The following is a 19348-nucleotide window of genomic DNA, read 5'->3' on the forward strand; positions in this document are numbered from 1 at the left end:
TTTCCATTTTAAAACATTTCTTAAAATGTTTTTAAAAACTAAAAAGCTAAAGTTTATATACAGAATATGCTTAAACCTAAAAGACTAATTTTACATTCTTAAATTCTTCATTTCTCTTTTTTCTGGTTTGTAATTCTTGTCAAAATACACAAGTTGTCATCTATGACAGATAAATTCTGCCAACCTTTCTCTGTCTTGACCTTCCCTGTGGCAGTCTGTCTTGGTAAAATCTGTGTTTCTTTTGCCACATTTTCTGGACTCTGAGGCACAGCTTTGATAAAGAAATCTGCCACAGTCATCAGAAATTCCACACTGGCACATACATACAGCTTGTCAAGAATAGCATCAATTTGACTTCCATTTTTGTCTTGTTTGTAACTTAAATCAATCATAGAACTGTTGTTATCTTGGTCATTCTTTCTGTCAATCATTCTGAAAAAAAAATATGCTATTCATTATTTTATTCTTGCTAAAACAATAAAAAAGATGAAGAATTTCCTATATATCTCAATAATCTCTCTCTCACCTTTCAGTTTCTAATCTGTATAGAAAACAGGTCAACATTAAATAGAATCTTATTATCCATTAGTAAACAAGACTACTAATCTCCAAAGCAAGATATATGTTATTAAGCAATTACTGAATATTTTATACTTATATTATAATAGAATTATATATGTTATTGCATTATAATGCAATTCTTGAGTATTACATTATAATGCAATACTAGAGAAACAAGCCAATAATGGCCGGAAAGGAATTTGGGCAATTAACAAAACACATCAGTTTAGTCACACAAAATATAAGGCAGCCTTTTTATATTATTTTATGAAATAAAACCTCCCTGAAGGAATTTATCTTCAAAGATCATCCTATGAAAATTTGAGTCCGAAAGTATTCAATATAATTCAAATCATCAAGTGTTTATCAAGTGTGCTCGACTATAGTTCCCCCACGTCCTCCCATGAACTGGAAAAAGCAGGCTACCTAACAGATGATAGCATTTATCACCCTTGCCTGGAGAGCTGTGGACAGCTACTCCAGACACAAAATTTGCAAACTAGAAAAGCTGGGTGCATGACAGCACTCTTTCCTCATTTATTCATCTCTCAGAAAAACCAAAGGCTCACAAGTATCCCATATGTATGCAATGGAGTCCAAGTTTAAGTAGCAACATAGTTTTTCTCAAAAACAACAACAAAAAAAATCAGATACAAAATATTATATCTCATTACTTGAGAAAAAAATAAAAACATAATTAGGCTATTGAAAATTATATATTTCCCACTTTATAAGTCACCCTTTCAAAAATGGCTTGATGATGTGAATGCACTAGAGATTCTATTTCTATTAAAACTTTGAAAGAAATTTTGCATAACTGTTTTAAAAAGACATGAACAAAATAAACACGATGAGGCAAAATCCATAGCTTGAAGCCTTTTTTAAAACAAAACTCTGCCTACTGGGAAGAATTTAGAAAAATATATCACCAAATATATCACCCCATGTGGATTTAACTATTAAAACTCATTTTCTCTTAGTTCCCATTCTAAAGATGTTACTCCATTTTATTATAAACTTCCCTTTAACTTAACCTTTAAAGCAGCTGAATCTGATATTAGCACTACTTCTTAATGCAATTCAAATCAGGAAGTATGATGGAAAAGACAGAGATCTTCCTTTGATGATCCCTAGCTTAGCAACACCTGGCAGCCATGCCAGGTGCAATGTCAACCTTAAATAATGTATAGCAAATTCAGAGCTGACAAACCTCGATGTTGCTCTCTCAATTCCTTCTCTGAGGTCATCAAGGGTGCATGTCTTAAGTTTAACGCTGACATTCATTGAGCCATCCTTAAACATCTTCCCCGAGGAGGCCATAAGATGTAGTCTGAGTTCACCAAGCTGGAAACTGTCATTATGAAATGTAACTCCGGACTCCTATGGTACATTTTTCAAGCAAAAGAATCAATTATCTTTAAATATTATATAATTACTTTTAAACATATTACTTAATTCAAAGCTTAAAGGCAAACTGATCTCATGAATTTTAAAAGTATGAGTGCTAAAACAGCTGAATGGAACAGAGAATAATATGCATGTTTGTGAGTATAACTGTACATACAAATAAATACATATATGTGTGAGTATTCAACAATGCTTAGTATAGAAAATTTTATCTGATTTATGGTTTAATGCAAATAAAAATAATTAGGAAAGAGTTCTGTCAATTAATCAAACTAATAAATTTTTTCTTTTTTTTTTTTGGAAATGGAGTTTCACTCTGTCGCCCAGGCTGGAGTGCAATGGCGCAGTCTCGGTTCACTGCATCCTCCACCTCCTGTGTTTAAGCAATTATCTGCCTCAGCCTCCTGACTAGCTGGGATTACAGGCGCACACCACCATGCCCAGCTAATTTTTTTTTTTTGTATTTTTAGTAGGGATGGGGTTTCACCATCTTGGCCAAGTCGATCTTCAACTCCTGACCTCGTGATCCGCCCACTTCCACCTCTCAAAGTGCTGGGATTACAGGCGTGAGCCACCGCACCTGGCCTCTAACTAATAAATATTTAATGAGCTCTTCTGTTAAAAAACAGTGATAAGATTTATGAGGTTTACGAGAAAGAGTAAGGCATGGTAGACGATGTGAGCAAGCATACACCCTAATTCCTTGAGAAAACAAAATAGAAATACACTAAAAGGAACATCACAATAAGATGCTATTAGTTGTAAATGATTAAATATTTTGTGACATACAGTATTTTATTCATTCATATTTATATCTTCTCACATTTCACAAAGGCCATTTAGTGGTTAGGTAAAGAGTATAAATAGTAAAAGCTCAGAGAGGTTGAAGAGATCACTGTGGCTGGAGAAAATTCATGAAGAAGGTGAGAACTCAATAGAGCCTCAGAGGCTGAGTGGGATCAGATAGGCTAAGAGGGTGGCAGAAGACACTCTACATGAAGGAAAAACATGAACAAACAATTCAAGATGCTCTGAGGACACAGGATACAGGGTGATTGGGCTTGGATACTCCGATTAAAGAATGGTAGGGAAAAAACTAGAAAGAAATACAGAGGCCTAATCAAAGTCTCAAATCCTAAACTAAATATTTAAATTTTCATGTACAGAAAAACAGACTTCGATCTTTATTCTACCATAACATATAATTCCAAATTCTCTCAGCATGCCCAGAATTAAAAAAAAAAAAAAAAAAAAAACAAAAACAAAAAAACCCAACCAATCAACAAACAAAAACCTTCAGGGAAGTGATGAACATCCATCACCATTGCTTACTAGAGACCCTGGCACTGATAATAGGGGTGCTGGGTATGTGCAATCATCGGCACACTGGTTAGAACTTCACCCTTTCTCTCACTCAAGATAGTATGTTCATACGATTGGGTCAGAATGACATTATTACTGGTAAACTTTGAATGCCTTTAACTTATGAAAATGGAAATAATTCACAAACTTTTATTCTGTAACCATTAATAGAAATGACCTGAGACACATCTACTGATCACAACATACTACTGTTTCCTGATAGGATTATTGATATGGTTTCCTTTTGTAGACAATTTGGAGCCACTGAATTTCTTTCCATAAGATGAAATTCAGATTATATAACACAATGTTTATTAGTGGAAAGGGAAGATGGAAATGTCTACATGAGATTCATTTAGGAAACTGAACTTGTGCGAATATCTAGGATGGATGAAAGTAAAAAATCAAACAATAGTAAAATCAAACATTGCAGTACTACAAGTGTAAGAAGAGTTTTAAATAAAGCAGCAGTGAGAATTAATAGAAAAAAGTAAATGTTTATTCAAAGAAAAAACTGACAGTACTCAGCATCTCAGTGAATAAGGAAGGTATACAAGCAATGAAATAAAAGTAGACATCAAGATTCTAAGACTGCAGAACCAGCAGAATGATGGTACCAAGTAAAATGAAGAATGAATTTAACTGTTCATTTTCAGTAAGGTCATTTTCTGATGTTGTAATGAGCATTAAACATTAGAAAATAAGGTAGTTCATCACATAAATGACAGATACAAGCCCAAAATTCAATAGTAACAATGTATGAATATTGCATAATTTGTAGTAAATGAAATGAAATATGAATGAACATATTTCATATAAAAGGACATTAACAGATACAATACCCATAATCTGTATCTGTTGTTAATGTCCATTTGAGTATATTGTTCACTGCCCAATTAGAGTATACGCTCACTGTTGAATCTATAATCAATACAGAATATGGATATTAAAATATGTCGTATGTATTATAGGTATTAATGTATGACATAATATAATTAAAAACATTTACTGGAAGGAAATATCTGCATAATAAAAAATAGCTTTCTAAAATACCACTGACATATTATTTAGTTCAAATCATTATGGCATAAGACCTTGGTTCTTCAATTCTTTAATTAGTATCCTTAACACATAATCTACAACATATAACATTTATTTAATAGAAACACAATGAATGCTTACATATCAAGGATCATTGTTAATTTAAAAATAATCAGGTAAGGCTCCAAAGTCACTACTAAATTATTCGTAAGTCATTATATATACATATATATATATATAGCTATGTAATAAAACTGTACAAATAATCACTCATATATAAAATTCTTCTATTGTTAATAAATCAAAATGTGTTTTCGTGTTGATATTACTTGGAAAGAAATAAAACCCTGAGTACTTTGCCTTAGCCTTGTAAGATTATAAACACTAACAAAGTAAAGATAGAGGGCAGGACCAATGCATATTCTGTAGGCCAAACAGAATTTTATAGACATATTAAATGTTTCAATGAAAAGTCCCACAAAAAAAGGCCAACACTCTAAAACTGACTATCAAGAGTTAAGGATTTATTTCTAATTACAGAAATGTATTACATACCTGGTTAATGTCATTGTTATAAAGGATAATGGAAAGAGATTCAAAGTGAAAGTCAAATTGGAGACTGACAGTCTGGTTCATAGAAAGCTTTGAGTCTGTCCAATCTTCTTGTTCTAATGGTGAAAATTTAAAATCTTTTAAGTAGGTACAGAATTTTATAAATATTTTTAAATATGAGATAATTTCTTAGTCTAAATTTATATGATGCTTTCTGGGATTCTGTAAATCATATTGAGACAATTAATAAAAATGGCAATTACATTCCAACTGTTAAATTTTAAAAATGGCAATGACTATTCCATATATATTTAGTATAAATGTACAAAGAGGCACAGGCAGACTATGTTAAAAATTTTTTTAAAGAGGGGGAATTAATTTTCAAGGCATTTACTGGCTACAAGCCATTTTCAAGACATTATGAAATTGGAGACACAGAACAGTCCAATACTTTGCCTTATATTAGACAACTAGTAACAGATTCTCTGCTAGCCTAATGCACCTCTCACTATCTCTAATTACCTATATTACCCAATCCGTTATCTTTATAAGAAGAACAGAATAAAACTCAATAGCAAAATCAAACAGAGTTCACATATGATGCAGGGGAAAGGAATGGGTGCTTTGGAATTTTGAGACAAATGAGACTTCAGGAAGTTAGTCTTTTCCCTCATCTTTAGATAGAGCATACAGATCTGAATAGATCTTGCTTTCAATCACTCTTATGGACAGATGCTATAATCTTTTTCAATATTGACTCTAATTTTTTGTCATTCTATAGAACAGTCTGTTTTTAAAAGTTACTGGAAAAACAAATACTGCATAACTTTAACCATATAAGCCTTCTCCAAGTTAGAAAATTCTATTTTTCTTGGAAATAATTTATATTCTAATTTTCATCATCTTTGCAGCTTCCATTTGAATTCACAAATTTTCCCAAGTGACACGGTGTCCATATAGCAAGAACCAGATACATGATTGTGATCATGGCTGAACATAATGAGATCACTAATCACGTAAGGCTTGCCTGTTAATAGTTTATTCATCTCTACATAGTTCCTGTTTAACTATAACAACAGCCTGTTTATCTAGCATTTGTCTGTATGGTGGCACAAACTTCACCTGGGGAGATGTTGACCTCATCAAGCTTATGCAATACTTAAAACTATCCACTTAAACCAGAAACCTTGCATACTGTTCTAGTCATTTGCTTGTCTGATTTCAAAACACACCTAGCCTAACTATAGGAGAAGCAGTGTTGATACGGTGTATCAACTGGTAGTTTTATCAATTACTGTCATTTGAAGTAACAGCTGATGGTATGAGAGCATTAGAAAAGCACAGCAACCAGGACCATTCATTATATGGGCAAGGGGTACTTCATCTCTTTCCAGCCATGAAAATATTAACCTATTTACAGTCTAATAAAACATAATATTCACATCAATGGCTTTAAATTACGAAAAAAGAGTGAAATTATATTTAATATAATCTGTTTAAGAAATCAAAAAGAAACCTTATATTTTAGAAAAATTATTTTAAAATGGCTGAATTCAAAAGTTTCACTGCTTTTAATAGGTTCAAAGTAATGATCTGAAAAATTATCTTATGTATTTGATACATAATGCTCCAGTAAGTCCAGATAAATAAAGCTGTTACAAGAATACCTTCCTTTCTCATGGTTCAATTACCTGAGTATGATACGTGATACCAAGGTCCTTTTCTCTCTTAATTATTTTGGGACCTTACCACACTGCCTATCTAGTTTGATTCTTCTCTCAAGATACGCCACCTCAGTGCGTAGTGAATTCAGCAAATTTAGCATTCACTAGTAAAGGGTAAACAAGCACATGCCAACAAGTGACCCTTTCCCCTGTAGCAGACAACATACAAACATCCCAGCCCCAGCCAAATTTCCACAGTAAGTAGTACAATACTGAATTAGTTCATACCACATTGTGCTGGACAACCAGAAAAATACTAAATATAAATATGACATTAACACTAATTTTTTCTCCATAAAGTAAATATCATCAATTTATACCTTTGAGATGGTCAGGTCCACTTGAAACATCAACTTTTCTCACTCTTACAGCTTCCTGCACAGACTGTGTAGGGCTTGGTTGTGAGGAAGCTTCTCCAAGATTTTCCAGCAAAATTTTCATTAAAACTGTCAAGTCATCTTCACTGAGAGCAACCTAGAAACCACCAATAATTTGTTAACTATAACTAATAAAAAATGCAGACTATCATATCTATATCTCAATTTGTGGTTTTTCAAATTAATTGTTCACCTACTTAAAAAAGAGAGTTAGAGTTAGGACTATAATTACCAGAAGAGAAGTATTTCACCTTGTTTACTGTGTGTACACACACTTCTGCCTTCACCCATATCCAGGCCCCTGCCTCTGGTACTCCAACACTCTCTATGGCTTATCTGTTACTATGTCTTCCTGTTCCTGAACCTGTGCCTATCTGTCCCCTTTACCTATCTTCCCATCTCCATTCTGTCTCTCTCTCACCTCACCCAGCACCAGTTTCTTCTTCTATATTATTTACTCCCCTCAAAACTCAATACAAGAATAGTGTTGTTCAGTTTCTAGTCTCTACCAAAAAGTAAAAAGATGCTCTCCTGCTACTTAGCTCTTAATCTCAGTACATATGCATCTGAACATATATAAAACATTTGTTTAACTTATCAAGAATAATACCACTTAGAACAAAAACAAATGTATCTACAAAGAATGTTTAAAGAACAAAAAATAGGCAGGTAGCATATTAACTCTTACCTTCATAAAAGGGTATGTGTGGCAAAAAGAAAAAGAGCCAGGGCTTTGAGTCAGGCAGATCTGTATCAACTCTACCACTTTCAAGCTGTCTTGTCTGCAAAGTTTCTTAATGTCCTTAACTCAAGTTTCTTAATCTCTAAAATAGGCATAATACCAACTTTATCACAGGTGGCTGTAGAACAAGATAAAGCAACTAAAACAAATGAAGCTGCTACTGGCTGCTAAAATTCATTAAACCAGTACTTTCTTTGAATCTTCTTATCCTTCTACTACCTTGTGTAAGACACAGTGGCTCAAAAGGCCTGTTTCAAGTACTTACAAATTCACACAATAGCAAATCTCCTCTGAATACCACAGTACCCTATTTCCCCCAAATGAGGTCCCTACCACCAGAGAAATTGCCTAGTTCCCAGTTTAAATGAAAATACAGAGCTATTTAAGTACAAGATAATGACCAGGGATTTATGGCTTGTCCTAAGCCCCAGGCCTCATATAACAGGTGTAATTTTAATGCCTTAGAATTTCCTTGTGTGTCCCATCCCACTTCTCATACCAACCAAGATTACCACAGCTTTCTGAAGGGCAACTAAGTTCACCCCTCTTTCACTTTGCTGAGGGAAAAAAAAACAAGTATGAAGGACAATTTTGAAAGGCAGCCCCACAGTTCTTTAAAAACCATCAAACTGATCCACCCAAAACAACTTGTTGGTATCACCTGCCTGATACCCTTTTCCTGAGCTGCATCCCAGACCAGGGAAACAACCTGCTGGTATCACCTGCCTGATAACCTTTCTTGGCTGCACCCCAGGCCCAGGAAAACTATAGACTATGACCAAAGAGTGGGTGTTTAGAGAGACCTGGATCGGTGACAAATTAGACAGTGGTGGCCTCATCCACTGTTGCTGCATTCCTGAGTTAATAAGGATCCTTTTGGTTAAAGTAATTATCATACTTTGATGCTAAAGTATCTGATGTTACTTTTTCTTGTTTCTTCTAAAACACTTTAAAAAGCATAAAGGAAAAGGACAGAGAATACTATAATCTTCCCCTGTGAATCTACCACCTGGTTTTGTCAAATCTTAACAAGTTGCAATATTTCCTTCAGATCTTGTTTCCCCATTACAGATATAGCGGAAGCCCCATATGTACTTCTCTGAGACCCTATTCCCTTCTCCTTTCGTCCTTAGAGAAAGACACTAGCCTAATTTAGAGATTATTTCCATGAATACTTTTCTTAAAGTTATCACTACTGCATCTCTTATAAACAATATATAATAGGCAGATCACAAGGTCAGGAGGTCCAGACCATCCTGGCTAACACGGTGAAACCCCGTTTCTACTACACAAATACAAAAAATTAGCCAGGTGTGGTGATGGGCGCCTGTAGTCCCAGCTACTCGGGAGGCTGAGGCAGGAGAATGGCGTGAACCCAGGAGGTGGAGCTTGCAGAGAGCCAAGATTGTGCCACTGCACTCCAGCCTGGGTGACAGAGCGAGACTCCATCTCAAAAAAAAAAAAAAAAAAATGTATTAATAGTATTATATTGCCTGTTGAAAATCTGAAATTATATAAAACTGATAGAACTGTACTATCATTTTGCAACTCACTTTTTTTATTTTTATGCTCAAGATATATCAATTTTGTTTCATATAGTTCTATTTCATTCACTTTATCTGCTTTACAACATCCATTATATGAAGATACCACAATTTTACCAACAGACATTCCGATTTTACTTATGCTTTCAGCAAACCTATAACCACACAATCTTTGAAAGGGATTGTCAAATATTAGTCCTGGGATCTAATCTTTGAAAGAGAGAGCCAAATATTAGTCCCAAGATCTAATCTCTTAGCAGAAAGACAGAAATTAAAAGAAGGTACCCATACTCTGGAATAAAGCCTACCCTATGAATGCCCAAACAGACAGAATTCAATAATTGTTCTTCATGCAATATATCCACTAGTATATGAACAGAAACCCTTCATTTCTACAACAAGCTTCAATTTTAACTTCTTCCCTAGTAGAACTCTGCTCCTTTGATCCTTCCTATCTTATGTTAGAACCAACTCTGAAATAATCACAGGTATGAAAACCCATTAAACTGCTAAATTTTTGTTTGGTTTCGTTTAGTCTCTCTCATCCCTATCCCACCCTTGGCTGTTTGGTTTCAACAGTTTCACACATAGGCACACAAGAATCACAGGATTCCTATACTTCCACAGCTACCTTCAACCAGTCTCACCTCCTCCTCTGAGCTGATATGCAACTTGCTAACTACACTATTAAAAATAATGCTGTGGCCGAGCACGATGGCTCACGCCTGTAATCCCAGCACTTTGGGGGGCCGAGGAGGGTGGATCACCTAAGGTCAGGAGTTCGAGACCAGCCTGGCCAACCTGGTGAAACCCCATCTCTACTAAAAATACAAAAATTAGCCGAGTGGGTGGGCGGTGCCTGTAATCCCTGCTACTCAGGAGGCTGAGGCAGGAGAATCGCTTGAACCTGGGTGGGGAGGTTCAGTAAGCCTAGATCACGCCACTGCATACCAGCCTAGGCCACAGAGCGAGACTCCGTCTCAAAAAAAAAAAGTTGTATTTATATACTTATCAAATATACATATTTGCCTATTCAAAATGGTATCACCTTTCTAATTAAAACAGGGCCTCTACAAACTACACTATTAAAAATAATAGTGTATTTATATGCTTATCAAATATACACATTTGCCTATTCAAAATGATATCATCTTTCTAATTAAAACAGGCCCTCTACACATTAAAAACACTAAGTTGCTTTGAATGTAGTGTCTGAACATCACTTTGCATTGTCTTACAATTTAACTGCATTAAAACTTTAACAGAATTTTCCAAAATTAAGAATAATATTTTTAGCACACTCCAGCAGATTTTATCTCAGACTCCTTGCTGGTTTTACCAAATAGCTAACTAAAATGAAAACAAAGAAAAGTGAGGGAAACAAGGATGATTTCATTTGCATATTTTTTGTTTATTTATTTTTGTTGTTTTTGAATAGGAAACAAAATCTAGTTTATTCGATTTATTACTTAGGCAAAAGTAAACATACAACAGACAAATGCTCACTAAGAGAAAACTGGTTTAGCTTTATCAATAATGTAGCATCTTCTACATTCTGATATCCACTAGAACTGCACTATGATCTATCAAGAAATTTTCATATATTATATACTAGCTACTTACCTGCATAGGTTTTAGTTTTCCTTTTATCTCCATCCCTGGAATTTGCACATACCATGCTGCTGCTAAGTTTCGTTGTATGGACAAAAGCATGTTGACTGGTTTTAAAATTTCAGTGTCATTTTGTGGCAAGCTAGCCTGCAAAATAGTTCTGAAAGAAAAACAAGAGTTTACTTTTTACTTCACATTTACATTTTAAAATGAGGACTATCCTATTGTGTAACAGTTTCCACACTACATTTCATAAAGGCTAAAGGCTGCTATCAGAAGTCTTTTAGAATACACTTCTTTTCACATTTTTAAAATCAATCTAAATCAGAATAAAGTTTATATGCAGAGCTATCCAAAACCAAACCCATATAACACTGATTTCAAAGACATAATTTTCATACATTATTACTACTGCATTATTTATTATTTTTCACAAGCGCTGTTGATACAGCAAATAGTTTACTATCATGCAAACAAATGTTACATCCTCCTAAAACTGGAAGATAAAGAAAGTGATCTTATACTTAGCCCTTAATATGTTATTGGTACTTCTCTAGACTCAAGGGGAAAACTCAACTAATCTAAAAGTTAAACGAACATATGGTAATAGTCATTCTAGCTCCCCTGCCAAGAATCATTTGCATAATCAAATAAATGCCCTTGTCACTCAACAGAGCCAACACTGTCCCATCTGGATTCACTAATCCTTTAGATAACTCACTGAAAATTCCCAAATGTGACAAGGTTTGAAAATGAGAAATAAATCTTAAATTTTATATTTTACAAAGTTTTTTCCCATCAAAAAAAAAGGAAATAGCTATGTGCAAAGTGAGAAAAATAAAAAAATTAAATTAAGTACTGAGTAAACTATAATTTTATAATGGCTAATTTTTATAAAATGAAAAAAATCATATTATAAACGTAGTAAGGGAAAACACAGACTCTATGAGGTGCATACATGACTATTAACCACTGACCCAAGAAGCCAATGGTCAAGGTTTCATAGTAAGAAGAAATAAGGAATGAAAACCACAAATTACTACAATATTTTACCTCAGGCAAAAATTGTATGAAAATCCTATTTCTAGTAAGCAATACACAATTAGATTACATATTTATACCTTGACAGCTTCAACTGAGTGAGTTCGATGTTCATTTTATCAATGACTGGAGGAAGAGAATAATGTTCCATAGGAACCAAGCTAAACTTGTTTTCAATTCTGATTAAACCCAGATCTGCTATAACAGCATTAGGTGATACCGAAGACTGAGGAATAATAATAACTGGTGCTTTCAAATTGATATCCATCAAAAGGCGGAAACTCTTTTGAGCCAAGTCTTTCATGCTAGAAGCAGCTCTTTCTGCAGCCTGGACTGTGGCTGTGCTCAAAGCTTCTTTAGCAGTTTGGAAATTGTTGAGGAAGTTCTGTTGGAAGAGACAGATATTTAGGGAAAAAGGTATTTATTTTTAAATGAAAAAACTTCAAAAAGAGTAACAACAGTTACTCTAGGAAGAAAGAGCTCTTTCTCTCATTTGATTTTGAGAATTATTTCATTCTCATGACAAATTTTTGCAACAATTCTTTTAAAAATCTCCTGTTTATTAAGAATGTTTTTTACTTTAAATTCAAATTTAAATGAAAGGGAGAAGGACAGTACTGTACTTCTCCAAAAGTGGGTTCAATTCTGTACTGCTAGGTCACAGCAATAAAGTTTAGTCTTAGAAACTAAGCTTCTGCTGGCTTATTTCTGGAGGTTTTCTTCTTTTTTTTTTTTTTAATGTACTCATGCATGAGGAAAGACAGTTAATTGCCTACAATCCTGTAATCATTAGTAAGAGTCAAAATTTATTTATAATAAGATGTATTTCATCTCAATTTCAACTAAAAACAGAAAAATTTTTCCCAATAAGGATAAGATCATTCTTAGAAGCGATATTCTTGGTGTAAATCCATTAATATTACAAAAGAAACCTAATCTCCCTGGCACCCACCTCCAAATTAATTACTCTCTAGAAAAGTAAACACGATGGTTTAACTAGAAATTCATGCTTTTAAGGAATCATGAGATTCTGCACATGGGAAACCCTATGGACTCCACTAAAAGGCTCCTGGAACTGACATACAACTTTGGTAAAGTTTCAGGATACAAAATCAATGTACAAAAATCAGTAGCATTTCTATATACCAGTAACATCCAAGCTGAGAGCCAAATGAAGAACACAATCCTATTTACAATAGCCATCAAAAAAACAAAGTACCTAGAAATACGTCTAACCAAGGAGGTGAAGGATCTCTACAAAGAGAACTAGAAAACACTGCTGAAAGAAATCACAGATGACACAGACAAATGGAAAAACATTCCATGCTCATGAATTGGAAGAATCAATATTGTTAAAATGGCTATACTTCTCAAAGCAATCTACAGAGTCAATGTTATTCCTATCAAACGACCAGTGTCATTTTTCACAGAACTAGAAAAAACTATTCTGAAATTCATATGGAACCAAAAAAGAACCCAAAAAACCAAAGCTATCCCAAGCAAAAAGAACAAAGCTGAGGCGTCACATTACCTGACTTTATACTATACTATAAAGCTACAGTAACCCAAACAGCGTGGTACTGGTACAAAAACAGACAAACAGACCAAGGGAACAGAATCGAGGACCCAGAAATACAGCTGTACACCGATAGCCACCTGTTCTTTGACAAAGTCAACAAAAATAGGCAATGGGGAAAGGATTCCCTATTCAGTAAATGGTGCTGAGATAGCTGGCTAGCCATATGCAAAAGAAGGAAACAACTTTTTATTCTATGGTGAAAGGACCCCTACCTTTCACCACTTCAAAAATTAACTCAAGATGGATTAAATACATAAGTGTAAGACCTCAAAATATAAGAATCTTACAAGAAAACCTAGGAAACACCATTCTAGACATCAGCTTTGGGAAAGAATTTATGACTAAGTCCTTAAAAGCAATTGCAACAAAAATAAAAATTGACAAGTGGGACCTAGTTAAAGAGCTTCTGCACTACAAAAGAAACTTTCAATGGAGTAAACAGACAACCTACAAAGTAGAAAAAATATTCGCAAATTATGCATCTGACAAAAGGCTAACATCCAGAATCTATAAAAAATAGTGTGAACAAGTGAACAAGCGAAAAACAAATTCCATTTAAAACTGGGCAAAAGACATGAACAGACACTTCTCAAAAGAAGACATACAAGGAGCCAACAAATACATGAAAAAATGTTCCACATCACTAATACTTATAAATGCAAATCAAAACCATAATGAGATACCATTTCACACCGGTCAGAATGGTTGTTATTAAAAACTCAATAAATAACAGATGCTAGGGAGACTGCAGAGAAAAGAGAACATTTACATAACCACTTGTGGAAATCTAAATTATTTCAGTCACTGTAGAAAGCAATTTAGAGATTTCTCAAGGAATTCAAAACAAAACTACCATTTGACCCAGCAATCCCATTACTGGGTATATATCCAAAAGAAAATAAATGATTCTACCAAAAAGACACATGCACTCACTTGTTCATCAGAGCACAATTCACAACAGCAAAGACGTGGAATCTACCTAGGTGCCCATCAACAATGGACTAGATAAAGGAAACATGGCATATATACACCATGGAATGCTACACAGCCATAAAAAAGAATGGAATCATGTCCTTTGCAGCAACATGAATGCAGCTGGAGGCCATTATCCTAAGCAAATTAATGCAGGAACAGAAAACCAAATACTACATACTTTTGCTTATAAGTGGGAGCTAACCACTGGGTATTTTATGGACATAACAATGGGAACAACAGACACTGGGCACTACTACAGAGAGGGAGGAAAGGAGAAAAAGTTTGAAAAACTATTCTCAATACTTGGGTGATGAGATCAATCATACCTCCAAACCTCAGCATCATGCAATATACTCATGTAACAAGCCTGTCCATGTATGCCCTGAATCTAAAATAGTTGGATTATCAACTGAAATTAAATAGTTGAAATTATCAACTGAAATTAACAACTGAAGTCCAAAAAAGTTGAAATTACCTTTTTAAAAAAAAAAAATTATGATTTTAAAAAGTTCTGATTGGCAGCCCCACTAAGAAGAATAGGCAGATTTAAATCCTTCAGCCCAGGTGATATGGTTTGGCTCTGTGTCCCCACCCAAATCTCATCTCGAATTGTAATCCCCAGGTGTCAAGGGAGGGAACTGGTAGGAGGTGACTGGATCACGGGGCTGGTTTCCCCCAATGCTGTTCTCGTGATAGTGAGTTCTCATGAGATCTGATGGTTTTATAAGAGGCTCTTCACCCTAAGCTTGTTCTTGTCTACTGCCATGTAAGACGTGCCTGCTTCCCCTTCCACCATGACTGTTAAGTTTCCTGAGGCCTACGCAGCTATGCGGAACGATGAGTGTACTAAACCTCTTTTCTTTATAAATTACCCAGTCTCAGGCAGTTCTTTATAGCAGTGTGAAAATGGACTAATACACCATGACAGGTACATGGAAATAAATAATAAAAAGAAAAGCATTTCATGACGCTGTTGATCACAATCATAACCAAAAGCTGTAAGTTCCAATATGAGTCCTCCATATGCCTGAAGAATTTCCTCAAAAAATTGTTTTAACTAAGTAATCTTAAATATATTTCATTAAACAAGTTACAGTGGAAAGCCCTAAATTAAAACATAAAATGTACATTTAAAATGTATACCTATAGAAATGTTATAGAATTATAGTCTATATCTTCAAAACAATAATTTTAAAAATTCATTTGGTTAACATCATGAAAAGGATTTCCTTAACTATAACATTCTGTTCAGCACTCAGGTGCTCATCGCACAGCCCTATCAGTGAAGATTTTTACTATCTAGGTTCAGTTGTATAAGCAAAGATATTTAGGCCTCAGTGAGAAATAAATATGTTTTAAAAAACTTACCAAAAGAGACATGAAGAATTTATGAACATAAACAATCTGAATACAACCCACTTTGAAACTAAGTTTGCCATCTACTTTGGACATATCAGCATAGGCCTTTCCTTCTGTGGCATCTGGATAAAGAGTCAGTTGGAACCTAAAGACTTCATCTCCCAAAATAGAGACGGCCTAAAAATATTAGATTAACTTGTTATTATATTAAAGGAGCTGTATAGCCCTTATCAATGTATTATAAATAAGTTCTCTTATTAGAGAATCTTTGATATATGAAGTAGTAACATATGAATTCAATCTTAAAAATTATTAGCTGCAAACATTTTACATGACAATAACTTCTTGTATTTCTTTAAAAAAATTTTATCAGTAAAAATATCAATCACTTAACTGTTCAGAAATAAGTTTTACAAATCACTGGGTAGCAAGAGGCCTAGTCTATATACAATGTGAAAGCAGACTATTACCATTTTCATCTCCAATTCCTAATAAAGTGCCTGGTACATGACAGACAATAAATGTATACTGTGCAAATAAATAATTGCATCTCAAATCCAAAGAACAAAAGAAATTCCAATATAAGAATCTATTTTTTAATCACCTTTTTGTGAATGGACTGCAAATCTACATTCGTAACTATAATATCTTTAAGTCTGGCAAACACATCGGTCTGCTTAGGCTTCACAGAAATAGAGGCATCCATTCCTATAGGAAACATAACATTTATAAACTTTTCACCCAATCCACATGACTAAGTCAGCGGTATTTAAGGTCAGTAATATACTGACAAGATACAAAGTGAATAAAAATTACTCATTATTAAACATATTAATGGCATCAACTTTCATGTATGAGATACCTAAGAAAGGTAATAATACCTTTAAATAATAACTTTAAGGGATACAGGCATCTCCTCCAAAAAAGTTGAGGAAATTCTAAAAACAAAACAAAAAAAAAAACAAAAAACAACCCACCAAGTTTCAAAGAAATTTAGATTAATTTAGAAAATTAATCAAATTTCTCCAAACTTAAATATCCTCTGCATTGGCAAGATCAGCAGTGGTCATTTAGTAAGATAATATTTGTTAAAACAGTGATCTTACAAACATTTACTGTATTATTAAAAACTGGGCTGGGAGCGGTGGCTCACATTTGTAATCCTAGCACTTGGGGAGGCTGAGGCAGGCAGATCATGAGGTCAGGAGATCGAGAGCATCCTGGCTAACACGGTGAAACCCCGTCTCTACTAAAAATACAAAACATTAGCTGGATGTGGTGGCAGGTGCCTGTAGTCCCAGCTACTTAGGAGGCTGAGGCAGGAGAATGGCGTGAACTCAGGAGGGGGAGCTTGCAGTGGGCCAAGATCATGCCACTGCACTGCAGCCTGGGCAACAGTGCAAGACTCCACCTCAAAAAAAAAAAAAAAAAAACACAACTGTTACTCCAATAACTAAAAATAAATGAACAGTATTTGATGAATACTCTTATTTCTATAATAAACTGTATTAGAAAACAGTCTTCTAAGATTTTCCTCCAAAAAAAAATTTCTTTGTCATTCTCAGTTTCTAAAGGCATAATGATTTCTACAATTGCATAAAAATGTAGATAACGCAAAATGCATAAGGAATATCTCAAGTCAGCAATGAATCATAATAAATTTACTTGTAACATTTTAAAGCACATCTCTGAAAAGTTTGCAAAGTCTTCAATATAAGTAAACCAAAAGAATACTCATGAGAAATCTGCCAGGTAGGTACAAGCTCATTTTTCCTAGTTATGTAAAGAAACAGAAATATCTACAACAAGAAATAACTACTTACCATGTATTTTAATCTCTGCAATGTTACACTTCTGATCACAGACAAGGACATTAAATGCATTTAATTCAGCTGTGACCTTTAAATCAAACACATCCTTTTGGGAAATGTTGCTGGATACTAAAAAATAATAGAAACCTTCTGATTAGCAAAAGGCAAAGATAATACAACACATACAATAACTTCAAATCCACCAAAATAAAAGTACCCAATGCACTATGAGGAACCAAAACGCCCTCCATTAGGATAACATGTAATTAACATAAATTTTGGATCAATTATCAAATTCCATCATACAAAAATCAGCACATTCCCCTTCAAATTAAGAATAAAGGCAACTAAATATTAATAGCACTTTGAAAGTACAATTTACTAGATGGAAACTTTAACTTTTTTTTCTGGGAATAAAGAAAACATTCTATATTAGACTTCTAGAATTCTCTTGGTCTAAAGTTTTGATTCTGAACTCCTTTACATATCATATATTAGATTAAGGAAGAATAATTCATGATAAACTGCAATAGTGATGCACAGTTAATAAAATACATATTATTTACTATGGCACTTATGTGTTATTAACTACAGAATAAATTTCTCCAGATTATACCCTGTTGCTCCATCAAGAATCCTAAAATAAATTCTATGAGAAATGAACATAAAGGGCCAAACTTAAAAAATACAAAAAAAATTTTATAATGTATGTGCATGCAGGTGTATGTGTGAATAAGAATCACAATCAAACTAGCTCCCTAAATCCACTTTAGTCCAGATCCTGACTGATAAATTTAGGATACATTTTCCTAAAAATCTGTCTCTCTTGAAGGAAATAGAGCCTTCTGATTGAAATTGCAAAAGCTTGGAGATTATCTGTCCTTAATCACCAGTACGAGAGGGTTTTTTTTTAATATTTAATGTAGCATAATGATGTTTTCTTTAATATTTGATGTAGCATAATCAAACCACAAAGACCAACAATATAGCAAAACTGGAAGACTTTATTTGGGTTAATAGTGTTTCTAGTTTATTGTGAGTTCAAACATTTCTTTTTCATTTATTCAACTGTGTTGTGTATGTTTTGTATGTATATATAATATAAAGTAGAGGAATTTCCAAGGATATTTCTGAGGCTATTAATGTGACAAGTACATTAAAGGCAAAGACGGTAAAGCTCTTTTACTCTAGTTTATAAGGAAATTGTTGCTCTGTTCCATGGTTTAAAAAAATCAGATCCGGCCAGGCGTGGTGGCTCACACCTGTAACTCCAGCACTTTGGGAGGCCAAGGCAGGTGAAGCGCCTGAGGTCAGGAGTTCATGACCAGTCTGACCAACATGGTGAAACCCTATCTCTACTAAAAATACAAAAAATCAGCCAGGTATGGTGGCGGGTAACTGTAATCCCAGCTACTTGGGAGACTGAGGCAAGAGAATCGCTTGAACCTGGGAAGCAGAGGTTGCAGTGAGCCGAGATCACATCATTGCACCCAGCCTGAGCAACAGAAGTGAAACTCCGTCTCAAAAAAAAAAAAAAAAAAATCAGATCCTTGTATCTGATCTAACAGTACTGACAGTTTTACAACAAACATGCCAGTAATATAGGTAAAACTCAAACTTGTAATGGTCTGAAAGTTGTAATGTCTGGATGTTACATACTGG

The 19348-nt window shown here is 34.2% G+C and overlaps 1 protein-coding gene across 2 annotated transcripts in view; it reads right to left on the minus strand.

Moving 5' to 3' along the window:
• VPS13C (vacuolar protein sorting 13 homolog C) overlaps nucleotides 1–19348 on the minus strand; it is a 193209-nt gene that overhangs the window by 72239 nt on the left and 101622 nt on the right. For both annotated transcript variants that reach the window (XM_015142394.3, XM_077938707.1), the window contains exons 41-49: nucleotides 17699–17815; nucleotides 16480–16583; nucleotides 15885–16052; nucleotides 12043–12347; nucleotides 10934–11081; nucleotides 6968–7121; nucleotides 4927–5039; nucleotides 1772–1941; nucleotides 185–432 (exon numbers count right to left, since the gene is read on the minus strand). In XM_015142394.3, the coding sequence (XP_014997880.3) occupies nucleotides 185–432; nucleotides 1772–1941; nucleotides 4927–5039; nucleotides 6968–7121; nucleotides 10934–11081; nucleotides 12043–12347; nucleotides 15885–16052; nucleotides 16480–16583; nucleotides 17699–17815 (1527 nt within the window). The remainder of the gene's footprint in view (nucleotides 1–184; nucleotides 433–1771; nucleotides 1942–4926; nucleotides 5040–6967; nucleotides 7122–10933; nucleotides 11082–12042; nucleotides 12348–15884; nucleotides 16053–16479; nucleotides 16584–17698; nucleotides 17816–19348) is intronic.

The sequence above is a fragment of the Macaca mulatta genome, chromosome 7 (genome assembly GCF_049350105.2).
Source record: "Macaca mulatta isolate MMU2019108-1 chromosome 7, T2T-MMU8v2.0, whole genome shotgun sequence".
Classification (NCBI taxonomy): Eukaryota; Metazoa; Chordata; class Mammalia; order Primates; family Cercopithecidae; genus Macaca; species Macaca mulatta.